This window comes from Podarcis filfolensis (assembly GCF_964270895.1).
Source record: "Podarcis filfolensis genome assembly, chromosome: 1".
Taxonomy (NCBI): Eukaryota; Metazoa; Chordata; class Lepidosauria; order Squamata; family Lacertidae; genus Podarcis; species Podarcis filfolensis.
Window position 1 is genome coordinate 18,081,219 of NC_139604.1, and position 20,945 is coordinate 18,102,163.

General features: G+C 43.4%; 1 protein-coding gene across 8 annotated transcripts in view; it reads right to left on the reverse strand.

Moving 5' to 3' along the window:
• Positions 1-20,945, reverse strand: part of GULP1 (GULP PTB domain containing engulfment adaptor 1) — a 189,514-nt gene that overhangs the window by 31,704 nt on the left and 136,865 nt on the right. For all 8 annotated transcript variants that reach the window (XM_083571555.1, XM_083571553.1, XM_083571552.1 and 5 more), the window contains 2 exons: positions 12,712-12,783; positions 2,716-2,814 (listed from right to left, as the gene is read on the reverse strand). In XM_083571555.1, coding sequence (XP_083427681.1) covers positions 2,716-2,814; positions 12,712-12,783 — 171 coding nt within the window. The remainder of the gene's footprint in view (positions 1-2,715; positions 2,815-12,711; positions 12,784-20,945) is intronic.

Consider the following 20,945-nt stretch of genomic DNA (forward strand, 5'->3'; position numbering starts at 1 on the left):
ACAACAAGCTATAATTTTAACATGAAATATGTCTCTCACAGACCAATACACTGCTTTGTTAGACATGCCTGCAATCCGAACAGGCATCTGGGTCTAATTTTCAGCTACACAAGGCAAAGAAGCATAAACACAAGATGTTCCATTGCAGACATTGGGAGAGCTCCAGCTCCATTCTCGGGACTCTCTTGTTGGATCACACTCAATGTAGTTTCTGCACAAAACATATTTCTGCTGTACATAACATCCCGTCAGTTGACATGACTGTATATTAACTGTAGTGAGTGGATGATGCAAATGCCAGTTTTCCAGATAGAAGGATGGGATCTTGAAGTATAGAGTACCATGCTTTATTTCAGAATACCACTTAAGAGATATGTTAAACATATTGAGCACTTGAAACACGTACACAGAAAACAACTTCCGCAATCACTCTCAGCTAATCCTGATTGCAGAATATTTTGGAAAGCCAAATTTAGATTTGTGACCCTGGATTAAAGCAGCTGAAGTGAAGTTTTCTTGAATTCTTTGAGAGCAACGTGGTATCAACACCCATCAGCAAACTCATTTCACCTTCTGTGTCTCAGTGAATGTGGTGCCATTTGCAAGCTGTGACCAACATTCAGGGACATCCCATTCCATAACCAGGTTGGGCATTGCCCAACAAAGTTTCCATTTGGCTCAGAGTTGATTTTTCAAGATCATCATTATCATCACCATGCTGAATACATTGAGATTTTTTTTTAAAAAAAAATAATCCCTGCCAGTTACATTACAGTGAGCTTAAAGGAGCAAGCTTTATTTATTTAAGGCACGTGTTTACTATAAATGAGTGAGTACTGAAAAATAATTGTTTGCACTGACTGCATGAATCTTTAATGCCAACACTGTAGAGGTGATTACTGATTTTCCCCCCAGCTTTCACAAACATGGTGTCCTCTAGATAGAAGTTTGTTTGGGAGCACAACTCACATCATGCCCAGCCAGAATAGCCAATGACTAGGAATGATGGGAGTTCTAGAGTTCTATCCTGGAGGGCAACATTTTGGGGGAGGTTATTTTCCTATATTTCGATATGGAAAGGTGATCACTTAGTACAGAAAATTGGGTATGGCCCTGGATATAACCCTCCTTCTGGTTATGTACTGCGTCTCTATACAAGGGAATACCTAATATTAGTTGCCTACCATTTCTGTCAGCTGCCCTCATGTGCATGAAGAGTAATGAATGCATAAATGTAGAGGAGTCTGCAGGCATTGCCATGCCATGGGGATGCCCCAATACTGAAAACGCTACTGTTGCTTAAACTGCCATTAAGCTGATAACTTCCTACTTAGAAAACACACTTTTGTAAGTTTATAGAAACAGAATACTTAAATGATACTTATTTGCTTTTCAATCCAAGTCCCTAGGCAGCATTTTATTACTTCTGGCTAGTGTCATGGGAAAGCAGCTCTGGATATCGAGAAACCTATGTCGCTTGTATGGGAGCTATTCTTCGCTTTAAGAATATGTGGTGCTCGTTCTTCATTAATAAAAGAGTTTCTGGGATTGCCAGCATTCTCTGTACCTTCCTTTTTTTGGCCTGGTGTCGCACACTGGTTCTCATTTCTCTCTCCTGGTGCTACTCTTGGTTCTTTGCATTCCTTCTAGATTTCTCGTTCAGCACAGCCTTCCTGATAACTCACCTGTTTCCCTGCTCAGTATTGCTCCTTCTCATCCACTTTGCAGGCAAAGAAGAATTTGTCAAATAAGGTGTTTACTTCCCTTTCACTACATTCACAGGCCCCTTTTATATATTTCTTTGGAATATAAACCACACAGATTCATAGAATCAGAGTTGGAAGGGACCCTAAGGAATGTTTCCAGGGCTCAGCAAACTTTCTCAGCAGGGGGCCAGTCCACTGTCCCTCAGACCTTGGGGGGGGGGCGCGGACTATATTTTTTTTTGGGGGGGGAGAATGAATTCCTATGCCCCACAAATAACCCAGAGATGCATTTTAAATAAAAGGATACATTCTACTCATGTAAAAACACGCTGATTCCCAGACCGTCCGTGGGCCGGATTTAGAAGGTGATTGGGCTGGATCCAACCCCCGGGCCTTAGTTTGCCTACCCATGGTTTAGTCCGAACCTCTGCAATGCAGGAATATGCAGCTGTCCCATATGGGGTTTGAACCTGTAATCTTGGCGTTATCAGCACTGCACGCTAGCCAACTGAGCTATTGTGAAGTGAATTTCAGTTATTCCTTGGGTGACTTTTGTTTGGGAGACTGATAGGAACACGACAGGTTGTAAGAGTTTCCCCTGCCCCTTGATCCATGTATTTCATCATTACCTCCACCCACATGGTGATCCTACTGGAAGAAGCAGGGAGGCAATGTTCTCCAATTTCTCCCCCCCCCCGCCAACCCCCAGAAAAGCTGCAGAGGGAACTGAAAGAAAAAAGATGGCTTTTTTCAATCCATTGCTCAGGAACTTCAAATAAGCAGAATATATATATATATACTGTGTTACTATCTTGATTATGCAATGTTTTATAGCTATTGTAAATTTATTCTTGGCAGTGGCCATGATGGGAGCTCATGTTTCATACCAGACCTTCTGCCATTTTTGATTCTTGCTTGCCAATGAGATGGATACATTTAATTTAATATATGTATTATGTCAAATAGTCAGAATGCTAGAGGGAGAAGAGGAAGAAAATAGGGTTCCTACCTTTGTTTTGGGATCTAGAATTTTCACTCCATATATTGAAATTTGCAACTCAACCTTTGGTGTTTTTTGACCTTCAGATTTCTTGATATGTCTTGCGAACTGAAAATGGGAAACAAAGGATCATGTAAGAATATTTATAGTTTAAATTTAACACTATTAATTACGTCATAGTACGTTCCTTTTTTGAAATTTGCTACAGCTCACAAGTTCCAAAGAAAACAATATCCAATATCCAGCTCTCTGTCTCAGGTCCTCTGCTGCTCTGGTCATTGAGGTCAGTTGGTGAGACCTTTGTATGGGTGCCTCCTCCATTAGTAGCAAGGCTTCTTTCAGCAGCCAATGCAGAGTTTTCAGGGCTGACTCCGCATTTATAGATTATGATTCATTGTAATACTCTCCAGGATCAGGGATGGAATTTGGTAATATTTCATAATACAGTGCCCTGAGAAAGCCCAAAATCTGGTGCCCCCAAATGGATCCATTTGGGAGTCATTTTGGACTCACAGCTGTCCATGGAGGCACAGGTCAATTCTGTGTCCAGGGCAGCTGTATACCAGCTCCATTTGGTACACAGGCTGAGACCCTACCTGCCCGCAGACTGTCTTGCCAGAGTGGTGCATGCTCTGGTTATCTCCCGCTTGGACTACTGCAATGTGCTCTACGTGGGGCTACCTTTGAAGGTGACCTGGAAACTACAACTAATCCAGAATGCAGCAGCTAGACTGCTGACTGGGAGCGGCCACCGAGAGCACATAGCACGGTCCTGAAAGACTTACATTAACTTACGTTAAATAGTTGCAGCCAGGGGCAACACAAGAGGTTGGGTTTACTGCATGGTTTAGGAGTTGCCCTTTTGAAAATGATGCGTGATGTACTAAAACTCAATGTGATACCAACCCCCCCCCCTTTACATTATTTAGCCATTTTATCTCAGGAAGCATGGGCCAAAACTGGTCTGTCCTTACATTTCACTGGGCAGCTTATATTGTTGGAAGAAGTGGCTGGTTGGCTGCAGGATCTTTGAAAGTAAGAAAGCTGATATGAAGACTGCTCCTAAACTCATCCTAAACTACTGTTGTTGCTGCCCTCGATTTGTTGCAGCAGAAGTGGAAAGCAAATGAAGGGGTGTCGCCCATCATCAGCAAGCCCTTGCTAGTGCTCAGTAGGAAAGAAGCAACAATGCGATTGAAGACAAGATGATGAGAGGGGCAGTTTGCCAGACTCCAAAGATTGAGATCTATTTTCTCCCTTGGGCTCCATCCTTTGTATGTTTCACACATTAGTCATTCTCCTTTTCCAGAACAATGACATTCTTACCAACAGGCCGACAATCTGTGTCTGTTTTAAGATTAGGGTTCACTTGAAAAGGCTCACTATGAAACATTTTGAGTAACACCCATTTTATATATCTGTTTGATTAGAATAATGGAAAATGTTACTCGGGAACAAGAACAAAGAGTTCAAATGGAGTATTTTGGAAGCGTCTATGTAACGGACATGCTATACCAGAAGATTCTCCTGGCTTCCACGTTCCCTCTGGTAATGATGATTTATACTATTTTTTTCACATCTGTGCAAAGGAACAGAAAGCATTCCAAATTAACAGTACAGTATCCCACAGGAGAATGCTGTATGGGAAAGTTGATAATGCAACAAGAGTGTTTCTTTTCAATAATATTAACAATTCCTGGCCCAATGTAATGACTTAGTACTGATAGCAGTGGCATAAATCATAAACTGGAAGAGAACTAGAAAAGAATTAAGCCTGCCAAAAATGTCTCTTTTTTGCTGTAGAGCATTAGCACCACCTACTGGGGGAAATCAAATTATTTAGTGCCATATGTAATAGTTTCATAAATTAATAAGTTGTGGGGAAAGGGAAAGGGAATTAACACCTTGATGCCCCTACATTGTTGACTGTTTTATCACTTGAATCATCAGTGGGCTTTTAAGTTGGACACATCTTCAGCAGAGTTCAAGCAATTTTAACATTCTATGGTCAAGAGTGAGCAAGCAACATTTATGGCGATGCAAAGCTACACAGCCTTTTATTAGTGAATGGACATTTGAGATCATATAGTATTTCTGAGTATGTGCTCAACTCTTTGAAGCATCAAGGCCTTTGATGAAACAAGTGCCTTGAACTTGGATCACAACCCAAATACATGGAAACATTAAAAAAAGTAAGTATTAATTAGGCCCCAAGATTTATGATTAATTTCCTCTAATAGGAGCCTAAACACTTAAAACATGTTCTCCCTCTTTTCCAATTAATTCAGTTCTTTTTGAAGTTGTGACACTGCTGTGGTTTCATGAAATTTTAATTGACATTTCTTTTAACAGTAATAATAATAATAATGAACAGATAGGAATACATCTTTATTTTTTACCATTAAGTATTCTCATGCAGAGCATGCTTTAAGCTGGATCACAGAAATTTTATGATGCATCTTTAAAGAGAATTAAAATGGAAGAGGTTTTAAATTTAGCATGAACTGCTGGATAGCATTTCGTTTCTCAGACTGCTACTCTGTCAGACTTTTAACTCTAACATTTAAGAATCAATTTCTAGTTTTTCCTCATTCTACGCTTTCTCCCACACTAATTCAGCCGTCTGAGATTTTATACAAATTGTGCCCATATAAAAGATACCCCTATATCTAAAATATCCACACATACGGAAATATTCATACTGCTTTGGGTTCAATGCGTTCATTCTTTGTTATGAGATGGATTTACTGAGTTAATCGTCCAAGTAATATGATCTGTGCTCCAAGGCTGGACAACAAGGGCAAAAGGCTCACAGCTCCTGCAATAACCGTGACACTGGAGAGTTCCCAAACTGAGCCTCAGTGTCTTTTTAAACCATTGCAAACGTTTTTATTCCGGTTGTCTTTCTGCTATTGGGCATAAGCTCTTAAAACAATGGAAATTTTAGCATCCGTTTCTTATTGGAGGAACAACCCTGTTGCCTGCTCTGAACTGTTGCAGTGCGTACAGATACTGATGACAGATGCTGATGATTAAAAAATGATTTATGTTCCAGATGTAGCTTTTAGTTGAAACCCCCCCCCACTTTTTAATGGGACATTGGGATCAAATAGGCTTATCCTTTAAAAAAGAAATGGATATTTGATTATGACTCTAGTGTATATATGAAATTGAGTCAAGGATTTGTTGACCACAGGGTTGGTATCTGGGGTCAGCAATGGCCCTCAGTGTTCAATTCCTACGGTATCTCATAAATTCAGGAAAGCATATGGAAAGAATTATTGAAATGGTTTACACTTCCTTATCCTAATCTTTGCATCAACATAAAGTTGTTAGCTGAGAATTTAAACCAGATTGAGGATCATTTAGATATTATATGTGGCTTAGTGGTCAACAAGTGCATAGGAAGATTAAGACTGATATTTACTAAGAAATTGGATGACCAAACATTATCTGTGAAGGGCTGATTCAGAGCTCTGATCTTATCATTCTTTCCCACACAGCGTTCTTCCCACTCTCACATAATGTAAAATGCAAATTAACTGTCAACAATGATTTTTTGCCTAAAGCAAAAATGGAAGTAAATGTTGTGATTTCACCTCAGGCAAACAGCATGAGGAATTCTGTAGGAAGCAAAAAGTATCTACAAAAAACTAGTGAAACATATTGGGGACGACAGCTCTGGTTCAAAGCAGTACAGTGGTACCTCGGGTTAAGAACTTAATTCGTTCTGGAAGTCCGTTCTTAACCTAAAACTGTTTTTAACCTTTAGCTAATGGGGCCTCCTGCTGCCACCGCGCCACCGGAGCACAATTTCTGTTCTCATCCTGAAGCAAAGTTCTTAACCCGAGGTACTATTTCTGAGAGTCTGTAACCTGAAGCATCTGTAACCCGAGGTACCACTGTAATGTGGATATTCTTCCTTGAGCATTCAAAAGAAAAATTTTGCGCAAATTATTTTTTGCATTACTTCTTCTTTCTCCCCACTGCTTCTACAAAAAAAAAAAAATCAATGTCCTTGTGCAGGAGGTAACTGGAGAAAGAAAAGGATCGCAGATTGGTGTCCGCCTACCTGATACTCAGCTAAAAAAATGGTTTTCCTGAGCCTTATCACCACTGTTGCCTGCTCATCCTCTTCCATGCAAAGGTAAAAGTGTAGAGAGTGCTCAGCAGGGGAGGAAGGGCCAATAGCAACAAGGGCAAAGCGTGAACCCCATTTTCAGTTGGACTCAAACTTAAAAGGGGCTGCAAATGACTTCAAAACAGTGGCCACTTACCTGGGACTCTGTTAGAATTCCTGCTCCATGACTGCAGTCATGGGATTTTTGTCTATCACATGATGGTGTATGTTTCGACTCCACAGAGTGGGAAGTGACGGAGACAGGATGTTTGTGTTACTGTGTTCCGTGAAGTGGGACTATTGTCCTTTGTTCTTTTTCTCTTTGCTGTCTGATGCTAGAGAGAGAGGGAGCCATGTTGCAGTGCTCTGTGTGTATTTATATGTAAATAAAGTAATTAGCCAAAATGCTGAGTTGCTGAGGTCTGTCACGCGAACTGCGAAGACTCTGCGGATCCCTAAGTGTGCCAGTGTCTGTTGGCATCGGTCGCTGTGATGTTCGGGCAGAAGAAAGTTTTTGAAGCTCCCAAACGAACGACCAGGAGGGAGAGAACATGCCAGTCGGGCATGTGTCTCTGCCAGGGTCCTACTCGAGTGTAGGATGAGCTCCTGACAGACTCTGGGGGAGGGGTGGTTTGCGATCCACTGCGGTCCAGTCCCAGGGCTATCTTCATCCTGGCATGACCATTAGGGGATGTGGAACCTCCCCCTGTGGTCACCCAGAATGGCACAAAAAGCTAGTTTGAATGGGCCAATCAGATAAGAAGGGGCTTCCGGTGGCTTGGGCTGTGGACCTGGTTTCAGTCAGATCCACCCATTCAATTTAAAACAGACTGTTCCAGGCCTCAGCCTGTTTAGATCATGCGGGGTGGAACCCCCTACTTAAACTTTGCAAGCATCTCTGGTGGAAAAGCAGTGGAGACCGAGGAAGCAAGTCAACATGAACAGAAATAACACAAAAGGATTACAAGATTCACTGAGCAGCACCTGCATCTGAACAGAGCATAAAGATCCAATTCTACACGGTGTGTGTGGCACTCAAAGAAAATCTAATGAAGATGATGTATCGTTGGTACATCACACCAAGTAAACTTGCCAAAATGTACAGATGTCAGGATAAACTATGTTGGAAATGCAGGGAGAAGGAAGGGAACTTCCTACATATGTGGTAGAACTGCACTAAAGTTAAAATCTTCTGGGACATTATTTATACTGAATTAAAAAAGGTATTGAAATACAATTTCAGTAAAAAACCAGAAACTTTTTTATTAGGGTTAATTGATGAGGAAATCCACACAAAAAATGTAAATTGGTTCATGTACGCCACAATGGCAGCAAGAATCCTACTGGCCCAAAGATGGAAGCAGCAAGAACTCCCCACCCTGGACGACTGGCAGATAAAGATGGTATAATTTGTGGAGTTGGTGAAGTTGACGGGGGAAATTAGGAATCGACCCAACGAAAGATTTCAAAAGGACTGGAGCAAATTTATATATTACTTGAAAAAACACTGTAAACACCTGAAAACATTTGTAGCTTTAATGTGAAATGTTTGGTAATGAGGAAAGAAGGAGCTAATTTACAAAGGAGAGGGTGATTTTTAAATGATCATATAAGGTAAAGAAGTGATTATAGAAATGTGATAAATATGTTAATGTTATAGGAAAGTCAGAAAAGAGGGAGGGAAGGAGGTCGTTGCTCTTTTTGAGTAAAAATGTAAGCTTTGGATATGTATTATGAAATGAAATGGAATATGGAAAACTCAATAAAAATCATGATTTTTTTTTTAAAAAACCATTCTAGTGGGCGGGGAGTGAATGATCCCTAAACTTATTTCTGTTTTTCACAATTACAATTTGACATTTCTGGGAATGTTAACAGTTGGCTGTTTTTTGGGACACTGTTTTTTTTCTGTATGAAAGCCTGCATGCTTTCCTGCAGTGAACTCAAGTGAAACTCACAGCACAGGTATATTGCAAGTCCTTTAGTTACAAGCACATTGTGAGGAGCAAACCTCAATGCCACCGTGTCTCTGTAAGTCTTTGCAAAAAGTCCCAGCAGCAATGAATCAGGTCAGGCTGGAAGACACCCTTCTATTTGCCAAAAATCTCAGAAACCTCATCAGGAGGGCTTGAAACTGACTAATGTGGGGGAGGGAGACAGTGCTCCTGAAGGTAGGAGTCTATCAATTGATGAAGATGATCATCCAAATGTCATAGACCAAATGGAGCAAACAGCACGCAGACCTAGTGGTGGGAGGAAAAAATCCTTAAATAAGAGACACGGGGGAATGATTAATGGACTTCAATGTCTGTACACTAATGCGCAAAGCATGGGAAATAAACAAGATGAGCTTGAGCTCTTGGTACAGCAAACTAAATATGACATAATAGGCATCACTGAAACCTGTTGGGATAAGTCCCACGATTGGAATGTAATAATGGAGGGATACAATCTATTTCAGAGAAACAAACCAGACAAGAAAGGAGGAGGAGTGGCGTTATATGTCAGGGATGTGTATACCTGTGAAGAGATCCAAGATTTAGAACCTCAAAGCCAAAGTGAGAGCATTTGGGTCAAAATTAAGGGAGAGAAGAATAACAGTGACCTCATTGTGGGAGTTTACTATAGATCCCCAAGCCAAACGGAGGACATAGATGATGACTTCCTGGAACAGATGGCCAAGCATGCAAAAGGAAGGGAGATAGTAGTAATGGGGGACTTAAATTACCCGGATATTTGTTGGATGTCAAACTCAGCCTAGAGCATAAGGTCAAACAGATTCCTCACTGGCCTTGCAGACAACTTCATTGTCCAGAAAGTGGGAGAAGCAACAAGAGGAACAGCCATTTTAGATCTGGTCCTAACCAATGTTGATGACCTGGTTAGTGGGGTAGAAGTGGAAGGATCATTAGGCTCGAGTGATCATGCTCTTCTGAAGTTTACTATACAGCGGAAAGGAGCAGCCAAGCATACTAGGACTCAATTTCTTGACTTTAAGAAAGCCGACTTCATAAAACTTAGGAAAGTGCTGGGTGAGATCCCATGGACAGTAATACTAAAAGGAAAGGGAGTTAATGATGGCTGGGAGTTTGTTAAGAGGGAGATAGTAAAAGCACAACTTCAGGCAATACCAATGAGACGGAAACATGGAAGGTGCCTAAAGAAGCCAGGGTGGCTATCTAAAGAACTTTTAACTGAGTTAAGATTAAAAAAGGATGTCTACAAAAAATGGAAAAGGGGGGAAACCACCAAAGAGGAATTCAAACAAATAGCCAGCACGTGTAGACACAAAGTCAGAAAAGCTAAAGCACAGAATGAACTCAGGCTTGCTAGAGAGGTTAAAAGCAACAAAAAAGGCTTTTATGGGTATGTTCATAGCAAAAGGAAGAACAAAGAAACAGTGGGGTCACTCAGAGCAGAAGATGGTGAAATGCAAACAGGGGATACAGAAAGGGCTGAACTCCTCAATGCCTTCTTTGCCTCAGTCTTCTCCGATAAAGAAAACAATGCCCGACCTGAAGAATTTGGAGCAAATGATTCAGCAGAGGAAGCACAGCCCAGAATAACTAAGGAGATAGTACAAGAATACTTGGCTAGTTTAGATGTATTCAAGTCTCCAGGGCCAGATGAACTGCATCCAAGAGTATTAAAAGAACTGGCAGATATGATCTCAGAACCACTGGCAGTCATCTTTGAGAATTCCTGGAGAACAGGCGAAGTCCCGGCAGACTGGAGGAGGGCAAATGTTGTCCCTATTTTCAAAAAGGGGAAAAGAGAGGACCCAAATAATTACCGCCCAGTCAGTCTGACATTAATACCAGGGAAGATTCTGGAGCAGATCGTTAAGCAAACACTCTGTGAGCACCTAGAAAGGAATGCTGTGATCACCAATAGTCAGCATGGATTTCTGAAAAATAAGTCATGTCAGACTAACCTGATCTCGTTTTTTGACAGAATTACAACCCTGGTAGATGAAGGGAACGCAGTGGATGTAGCCTACCTTGATTTCAGCAAGGCATTTGACAAGGTGCCCCATGATATTCTTGTAAAGAAGCTGGTAAAATGTGGTCTTGACTATGCTACCACTCAGTGGATTTGTAACTGGCTGACTGACTGAACCCAAAGGGTGCTCATCAATGGTTCCTCTTCATCCTGGAGAAGAGTGACTAGTAGGGTGCCACAGGGTTCTGTCTTGGGCCCGGTCTTATTCAACATCTTTATCAACGACTTGGATGATGGACTCAAGGGCATCCTGATCAAATTTGCAGATGACACCAAACTGGGAGTGGTGGCTAACACCCCAGAGGACAGGATCACACTTCAAAACGACCTTGACAGATTAGAGAACTGGGCCAAAACAAACAAGATGAATTTTAACAGGGAGAAATGTAAAGTATTGCACTTGAGCAAAAAAATGAGAGGCACAAATACAAGATGGGTGACACCTCGCTTGAGAGTAGTACATGTGAAAAGGATCTAGGAGTCTTGGTTGTCCACAAACTTGACATGAGCCAACAGTGTGACGCGGCAGCTAAAAAAGCCAATGCAATTCTGGGCTGCATCAATAGGAGTATAGCATCTAGATCAAGGGAAGTAATAGTGCCACTGTATTCTGCTCTGGTCACACCTCACCTGGAGTACTGTGTCCAGTTCTGGGCACCACAGTTCAAGAAGGACACTGACAAACTGGAACGTGTCCAGAGGAGGGCAACCAAAATGGTCAAAGGCCTGGAAACGATGCCTTATGAGGAACGGCTAAGGGAGCTGGGCATGTTTAGCCTGGAGAAGAGGAGGTTAAGGGGTGATATGATAGCCATGTTCAAATATATAAAAGGATGTCACATAGAGGAGGGAGAAAGGTTGTTTTCTGCTGCTCCAGAGAAGCGGACACGGAGCAATGGTTCCAAACTACAAGAAAGAAGATTCCACCTAAACATTAGGAAGAACTTCCTGACAGTAAGAGCTGTTCGACAGTGGAATTTGCTGCCAAGGAGTGTGGTGGAGTCTCCTTCTTTGGAGGTCTTTAAGCAGAGGCTTGACAACCATATGTCAGGAGTGCTCTGATGGTGTTTCCTGCTTGGCAGGGGGTTGGACTCGATGGCCCTTGTGGTCTCTTCCAACTCTATGATTCTATGATTCTATTTTTAGGATGCAGAGAGACAGCAAAAACCGGGGAGGAATCAGAAAAAGGAAAGCTGAGAGAAACAGGATAATGGAGAGGAGAGGAATTGTTAGGATGCATCCACCCAGCCTGCAGAGTGAGACGTTTAGGGGAACAGAGATAAGAGGGTGGAACCCTCTGAAGCTGTGTCCAATGAGAGGACAATATAGATTTGGAGGAAGGAGACCCCACACTTGGAGCAGAGAAGGGAAACAAGAAAAAACACGAGATACTGGAGTGAAGGTCTGGAACAAAAGGTACTAGTGATGAACCTTTAACAGGAGATTAGTGTAATGTATGGAAGGGGGCCACAACTTCAGTTATGAAAAAAGGAAATATGAATGGTTGTATCAAGGCTGCACACAATATATAGTGGTACCTCGGAAGCCGAACGGAATCCGTTCCAGAAGCCCATTCGACTTCCAAAACATTTGGAAACCAAGGAAGCTCCTGCAGCCAATCAGAAGCCACAGAACCCACATTGGATGTTTGAGTTCCAAAGAACGTTCGCAAACCGGGTTTGCAGCGTTTGGGAGCCAGAACGTTCGACTCGCAAGGCATTCGGGATCCAAGGTACAACTGTACACTGAAGGAAGAGTATATTGGTGTTCTGAGATTTTCTAGCAGGGGGTGGATAAACATAGAGGGAATGCAACACGTATGTTTAGAACAGATCAGGCATTGCTTCTAACTGTATCTAGTAAATTTAAAAAGAGTTTCCTACCTTAAGTTTTCTAACAGCATCTCTCACGACTTCTGTGCCTTTAGGTTGCTCCACTTCTGTGCTGCCAAGAAACTGAAAACATTGTAATTTGTGAGAAAAGTAGTGGATGCTTGTTACCTTTTTTTAAAAAAAATGCCTTTGAAATAACTGTATTGATTTTGTATTAATTGTATTGATTTTATATTGATTTTGTATTAATTGTATTGATTTTGTATTAATTTTGTATTAATTTGTTGACAATTTGTTAAAAATTATGGAAAATCAATAAAAATAATTGGCCAAAACAAAAAAAGAAAGAAAGAGTGAAGAGAAGAGAAGAGAAGAGAAGAGAAGAGAAGAAAAGAAAAGAAAAGAAAAGAAAAGAAAAGAAAAGAAAAGAAAAGAAAAGAAAAGAAAAGAAAAGAAAAGAAAAAAACTAGCCAGAATTGTAGCTGCAAACTATTTCTCTCTGGGGAATATGCAAGTATAAAGACACGCAAGCATATTTCCACTTATGCTAAAAGTTTCTAACTTACATTAAAATATTTCTTGCTTCATTTTATAGATTTCTACATGCTATTGCATAATCCTTATTTTCATAATTAAAATAGCAGTTTTTCTCTTGTAATCCTCACAACCCTAGAGTTGGCATGACTTTTAGAAATGAATGTAACAGCAACAAATGTCATGGCATTATATTAGCCTATATATTTACTTTTTTAAAAAAAAATAATCAGAGTGTGCCTGAAGTTTGGTCTCTTTCCAACATTGGCAGCTTGAACAGAGCCACAAAACTAATGGACCCGTCTTAAAACATGCTGTGCCAGCATGAAGTGTAGGGCCAACACATTAGCATAATTCACAATGTTGTGCCAGCATTCCTGACACATATACTGGCACAAATGCTCAGGATCAAGGTGAAACCCAAAAAGCTCTCAATGGTACATTCGTTGTGGAGTGGAAAATGAAGACTTCAGTAGCAATCATAACACCTTGCTTAAGCACATTGTTACTTATATACAAAAAAAGGTAAAGGACCCCTGGATGGGGACTGGAAGACCTTCAAGGTCTCTGGCCCAACCCTACAATTTTATGGGGACCCCCTCAACGGTTAAGTCCAGTCAATGCAACTATGGGTTTGCGGCGCTCATCTCGCTTTCAGGCCGGGGGAGCCGGCATTTGTCCACAGACAGCTTTCCAGGTCATGTGGCCAGCATGACTAAACAGCTTCTGGTGCAACAGGACACTGCGATGGAAACCAGAGCGCATGAAAACACCGTTTACCTTCCCACCGCAGTGGTGCCTATTTATCTACTTGCACTGGCGTGCTTTCAAACTGCTAGATTGGCAGGAGCTGGGACAGAGCAACGGGAGCTCACCTCGTTGCGGGGATTCAAACCACCAACCTTTCAAACAGCAAGCCCAAGAGGCTCAGTGGTTTGGACCACAGCGCCACCCCGCTTTTACACCAGACGAATTTGTCTTATACCAGACGAATGAGGGAAGGATGAACATGCACAACTTCCTTAATCTATAGATTGTGGGTGGGTAGTCTGAGGCAGTGGCGCACAAAATGTGCAATAGTGCGGTGAGAGTGGCACTTTAATTCCTTCGGCTTGCCGAAAAGATTGGCCATGGCCACTACAGATCCTTCTTTTGGCAGAACAGGAGGAGGAAAGAGTAAGAAGCAGTTGGATTGCATAGCTGTCAGCTTTTCCCTTTTCTTGTGAGGAATCCTATTCAGAATAAGGGAAATTCCCTTTAAAAAAGGGAAATGTTGACAGCTATGGGATTGTTCTCTACCCCAAATGTGTGGGCGAGAATTATGGGAAGCGGTTCTATAATTTATTTATTTTTATTTTATCTATTTGTTTTACATACTTATTTATATATTATTAAATCTGTATGTCTATTAAATTTATTAAATTCATCAGAGGATCTATGGGCAGTTCACAGAATAAAATACGAGATAAAACACAAGTAAATAATTAAACCAAGAGAACAAAACCATAACCCCTATTTTATGTAAGTATAGTAGCAGACTGCTGCTGCTTCTGCATGTACAGTGGTACCTCGGGTTAAGTACTTAATTCATTCCGGAGGTCCGTTCTTAACCTGAAACTGTTCTTAACCTGAAGCACCACTTTAGCTAATGGGGCCTCCTGCTGCCATTGCGCCACCGGAGCACAATTTCTGTTCTCAACCTGAAGCAAAGTTCTTAACCTGAAGCACTATTTCTGGGTTAGCGGAGTCTGTAACCTGAAGCGTATGTAACCCGAGGTACCACTGTACAGGAATGGAGCCACATCTGCATCAATACTTTATTGCAGCGCCTTCTACCCCTCTCCCAACTTACTGCAGGCGCAGAAGAACTAATGACTTCGCAGAATGCTACATCCACAAATTAATCACCATTTATTTCACCCATGTGCTAGTGAGCAATACTGAACACGTGGCAGGTTTATGGTTTACTCTTCCAACTGGTTTCCACTGTTGAACCACTTCATGAAACACAATAGCTGATCTCACAATAGTTTCACACACGAGTGATAAAGTTGCAGCTACAGTGAACACAACCCCCTTTCAACACCAATAATAATGCAGAAGGGCCAGTGCTATCTGTTTCTCTAAACAATTTGGAATACCATTTTTGAGGCCTCAAGCAAGTCCTCTGCTCACATATTAACACTTACATTTCCCCCTTGAATCCCAAAATGTATAATTTGCAAGCAAGGAATGGATCAAGGCATGGATCTTGGCTCCTGCAAACTGAAGGCGGAGTGGGGGATCTATTTCCTTCTTCCCCTTGCAATCCCTATTGGCCCAAAAGTCTGTTCCAGGATTATCCTTGCTTCTATTTATGGAGGTCTCCAGTAGATTGAAACCTCTTCCCTGAAAAGCATGGAAAAGCACCATCGGCTCAAACCGGTGATGGTCTATCATATTTACACAACTAACACTGAGTTATCAATAATCTTAACTGCTCTTTTCACTTCGGTCCTTAAGCCTATTCTGAGAAACAAGAACCGCATTTCTGTGCTCAGTTAACACAGAAGCCTCATGCAAGCAAATGTATAATGTGGTGGGTAATGTAGCTATAATAGACTAAGACCACTGAAAACTTTTTTAAAAAGGTGTTTCCTCTCTACAGCATCCCAGGGTTTCCCGAAGAAATGCACAACTTTTACTCTGAAGCATGAACCATGTGTTTTTACACTGAGCGTTGGTTTAAGTAGTACAGATATGAAAACCAGCATCTCCATCAGTTTCCTTAGTAAAAATACTTTCAGCAAGTAACCTGGGCACTGACACAAGGTTTTCATTTATTTCTAAAGAATCTACATTCCCCAGAAAATAACTGAACATAACATATTTACCGTATTTTTTGCTCTATAAGACTCACTTTTTCCCTCCTAAAAAGTAAGGAGAAATGTGTGTGCGTCTTATGGAGTGAATGCAGGCTGCACAGCTATCCCAGAAGCCAGAACAGCAAGAGGGATTGCTGCTTTCACTGCACAGCGATCCCTCTTGTTGTTCTGGCTTCTGAGATTCAGAATATTTTTTTTCTTGTTTTCCTCCTCCAAAAACTAGGTGCATCTTATGGTCTGGTGCGTCTTATAGAGCAAAAAATACAGTATTTTAAATACTACTAAAACCTTTCCACCCAGTCGCTGGGTGAAAACTTTGAATTATAAAGAAAATTCAGGTGATGAATGTATCCTGAAGAAATAAAATAAGAAAGGTGGCATTCATTTATTTATTCAGAAACAGTGTGCCACAGGTTATTTCAATATTTGTAGAAGCTGAACAAACTAGACACAATTATTTTTGTGAAGCATCAGATCTCATGGACAAATTTCACCTTTTAACACAGAATAGCACACAAAACTCCACTGCTGTGAATTTTACAAGCTTGTGCACACACACAAATGTGTGGAATCACAGATAAAGTGAGCGTTTAGTAAATAAAAATAAAAGAGGTATTGCATGTGTCGTATATAATCTCAAATATAATTTCTATAGTAGTAAGGCCAATTGGCTATTTTTAAAAGTGTTGTTGGTATATTACTGTCAGGGAACTGCCATCGGAGCCAGAGGCGGAGGTAAGGCTCCAGAGGGATGCCGGAGAGGGTCCCAGTAGGGAGAGAGGCAGCCCATCTGCTGGGGAAGGAAATCAGCGTAGCACCAGTGGAGAAGGGGGGCAGATGGGGGAATCGGCGAGGGGGCTCCAGGACTCCTCGCCGGAGACCAGTGGGGAGAGCACGGGTCCTCCGCTGCCCACACCCTCCCTGCACAGAAGACTTCCGCGCAGGGAGAGTAGGAGGAGACTAGGCGTCAAAGAACTTCTTTGCTGGAAGAAGTTCAAGAAACGCCCACTGACGGGGGGCCACTAGGGGGCGCATCGGAAGATGGCTGACAATAACATCTCTCCGACCCACACGAGGTAATTTGGAGGCTATGATGGGGGTAATTAGCCTCCTTAACCCCCCCAGGATGGTGGGGGGGACGGCCCTTGCCTGCTGTGCCCTATACCACCCCCAAATTTGTGGGGATGGGGGCACTAGGCACAAAGCCCCCCTGTGGGATTTCGGCATTCCTGGACGCCGTCCCTGATTCGTGCCACTAGCTGCAATTTGGACAAGACAAACAATTTGGACAAGACAAATTGCACATACTTCAAGGAAGAAGGGGGAGTAAAGACTGCTAACAGAAGAGATCTCTGATAAAACAAGACAAGAATAAAACATGAGAAGATACGCCAAGACACGGTACGGCAAATGACTGATGGGGGAGGGGGAAAAAACTTTCCTTTCTTTTCTTATGTGATTAAACAAGAATCCCCTCCCCTTAAGAGTCAGAAATGTCGTTTTAAGGACTTAAGATGTGGATTTAAGGCTGTGTGGAGATAAACTTTTGAACCAAAGCATGTTTCAAGAAGAGCCTGGAAGGTATAAGAGCTTTGAAATGACACAGTTAAAAATGCCGTCGCCATATTGGGAAGCTCTGTCGGAGGTCTTGAGTCTGGGAGGAGAAAGAGAGAAACAAGCTGTTTATATATTGTGGATTAAACTCCTCAGTGGGACTTAAGAGCGACAGTTTCACAAGATTATGATGGAAAGAGCGATGTTATCTATGAAGGAGATGATATATGGAAACCATCTTGATTTGAGGATTGGAAGAACGGAAAATTCACACAGGATTATTATTACTATTGGTGTTTATCGGCTTAAGGAGACTATCAGAAGAGATCATAAAGAAAAAAGAGAAATTATATGAACAAGATGTGATGTGGAAACAGCAAAATAAGATGGGATAGAATTATGAACTCTGTCTGGACTGATTTGGACTGATTTGGACATTAACGCAGTAGCAAGAAGATGATCAGAATTCCCCTTCGGATCTTGAAGTATGGGTCCCCCAACAAATTTAAAATTTGGCTTTGTAATTTGGAATTTATGTGATGTGTTTTAATCTGATGTGATTGGCCAGTTAATAAAAATTATTAAAAAAAGAAAAAAGAAACGCCCACGGGCGGATTCTGCCAGTGATTGAGACAGCCACAGATGGGTGGCTGTCCGGACAGAAAGGGTTCACCCAGGTAACCCAGCCAGGAGTGGCAACGACTTATGCACGAGCAACCCCTAGAACCATTACAGCAATCCGTCAGTGCCTGACGTTGCTTGTGCGGAGCCCCAGACAGGCAGCAAGATGAGCCGAACAGGGACAGCCGGAGAGCCAGAGCAACCAGCTGCGATGCCGAGTCTGGTAGAGAGAAACTGAGACTTGGAACAGCATGTAGCTATCTTGACGGCGCGGCTGGACGAAAGACGGGCTCAGGATGCGCAGGTCAGACCCACCCCCATCGCAAGGAAAGTACCGGGGCTGGTATACAAGTTTGGGGGGAAACCCAGGACTACAATGCGTTCTGAAAGGAAATAGAGTACGCTTTGGAACTGCAGCATAGTGACTTTGCTGATGATGGGGAGAGGGTAGCTTACATTGTGGGGCATCTGGAGGATGGGGCGCGCGAATGGATCAGGCCCCTAATGGCGACGCAAAATGATGCCTTGAAGGACCTTAAGAAATTCTTCCAGGCAATGAATGCGATGTATTCCAGCGAAGTGGAGCAAAGTGTGACTCGGCGGGAACTGATGGGGTGCAAGCAGGGTAGCCAGTCAGTTAGAGACTACTGGTCGCGCTTTGCGATGTTGATCCACCGGCTCAGCTGGAATCTGGACTCTGAACCGATACAAATGTTGTTTGAGGAGGGGTTGTCCCCAACGGTGAAAGATGAGTTGTCCCGCGTGCCCCGCCCACAGTCGATGGATGAGCTGACCAAGGCTGTGCTTGCGATTGGAGTACGGCAAGAAGCGCAGGCTCAGAAGAAACGTGAAGGGAGAGGAAAACGTAAGAGCAGGTGCTCTCTCCAGGAAGCCGGAGTACATGGAAGGAGAGGGACCGCCCGAGGTCCGACACGTGTTTCCCGAGGACCGATGGGTGTGTGTGGGAGCATTGGTTGGGAAACGAGAACTGACCGGACTTACTAGAGACGACGCGTTCGCTCAAGCGAAAATCAGGGAACTCCGGGATGGAAGGGAAGACCAGGGAGGGTTTGAGGAAAAAGAAGGGCTACTGTACTATAAGGGGGCATTGTATGTACCGGGGGAGACCTTGAGGGGGAAGATACTCAAACAACTCCATGACAACCCAACAGCTGGGTACTTTGGACAACACAAGACCATGCTGCTCGTCACCAGGCAGTTCTGGTGGCCAAAGATGAAGGAAGACGTACGGGAATATGTACGGGGGTGCGACCGATGCCAGAGGGCAAAGGGGGAGAGGGCTGCCCCCGCAGGGTTACTGGAACCCTTACCCACACCGGGAAGACCCTGGGAGGTGGTGTCCATTGATTTTATGACAGATTTGCCCAAGTCAAGGGGGAAAACAGCAGTCATGGTAGTAGTCGATCTACTGACAAAGATGTGCCATTTCATAGCTTGCTCACATGCAGTGACGGCAGAGGAGACAGCCCGGTTGTTTGTGGATCACATCTTCAGGCTGCATGGAACTCCCTTGAGGGTCATCTCGGATCGCGGGAAACAATTTACTTCCCGGTTCTGGAGGAAGCTCATGAGCTTGCTACAGGTTGAGGTGGGCTTCTCGACGGCGAGGCACCCGGAAACTAATGGACAAGCAGAAAGAGCGAACAGTATTCTCCAGCAGTACCTACACTGCTACGTCAGCGAGAGATAGAATGATTGGGTAGAGAAACTAGCGTTGGCTGAATTTGCGTACAATAACGCTGAACATGTGTCCACACGAATGAGCCCGTTCATGGCCAATCATGGGTGTCATCCCAGGGCCTTCCCGGGGAGGGGGGAGGAGGGATGGAGTGTACCCGCAGCAGAGCAGTTTGCAGAAGAAATGGAGGCCTTGCACCAGCAACTCAAGATGAACTTGGAACGAGCCAAGGAAGGTTACAAGAGGCAGGCGGACAAGCACCGTCGGGAAGGGGAGGCCATACGGGTGGGAGACCGGGTGTGGTTGTCAACCCAAGGGTTACCCCTAAAGGGAGGGTGCAAAAAGTTGCAGCCGAGATGGCTGGGGCCTTTTGAGGTAACACAGCAGGTGAACCCCGTGGCATTCAAGCTCAAGTTGCCTGACAGCATGAAGATACATCCGGTGTTCCACAAGTCCCTACTTTTACCGTACAGGGAGGGACGGGAATTTCTGGGGCAGGAGGGAGGAGTCACCACCCACCCGCAGGTAGAGGAGAGGGAACGCCGCAACCAAGCCACGGAAATACTCGACTCAAGGTGGCGAGGTCGCCAGGTGGAGTACTTGGTAGCTTGGGAGGGAGAACCCAGGTCAGAAAACACGTGGGTCCCCGCTGAGTTGATCAATGACGGGTATCTGGTGGAAGAATTCCACAGCCTGTTCCCGGATAAACCAAAACCACTAGCGAGATTCTGGGAGGAAGAAATTGGAACCACAGACGACGAAGAGGACTTTGTGGGTTTTCCTGCCTCCGAAGAGGAGGGAGGGGAGGTGTCAGAGGGAGAAGAATCAGACTGGGAGGCCCACCCCGCGGGGAGAGATCGGAGCGGGTGGGGAGCGGGGTTTGAATCCTCAGAGGATGGTGACAGCTCCTTCAGGGGATTCCCCGCATCGTCGGCCGAGGAAAGGGACAAGGTTGAATCAGAAAATCGGGCCGGGGTTGAAGGGGGTCCTGGGGGGGAGGTGGATGTCAGGGA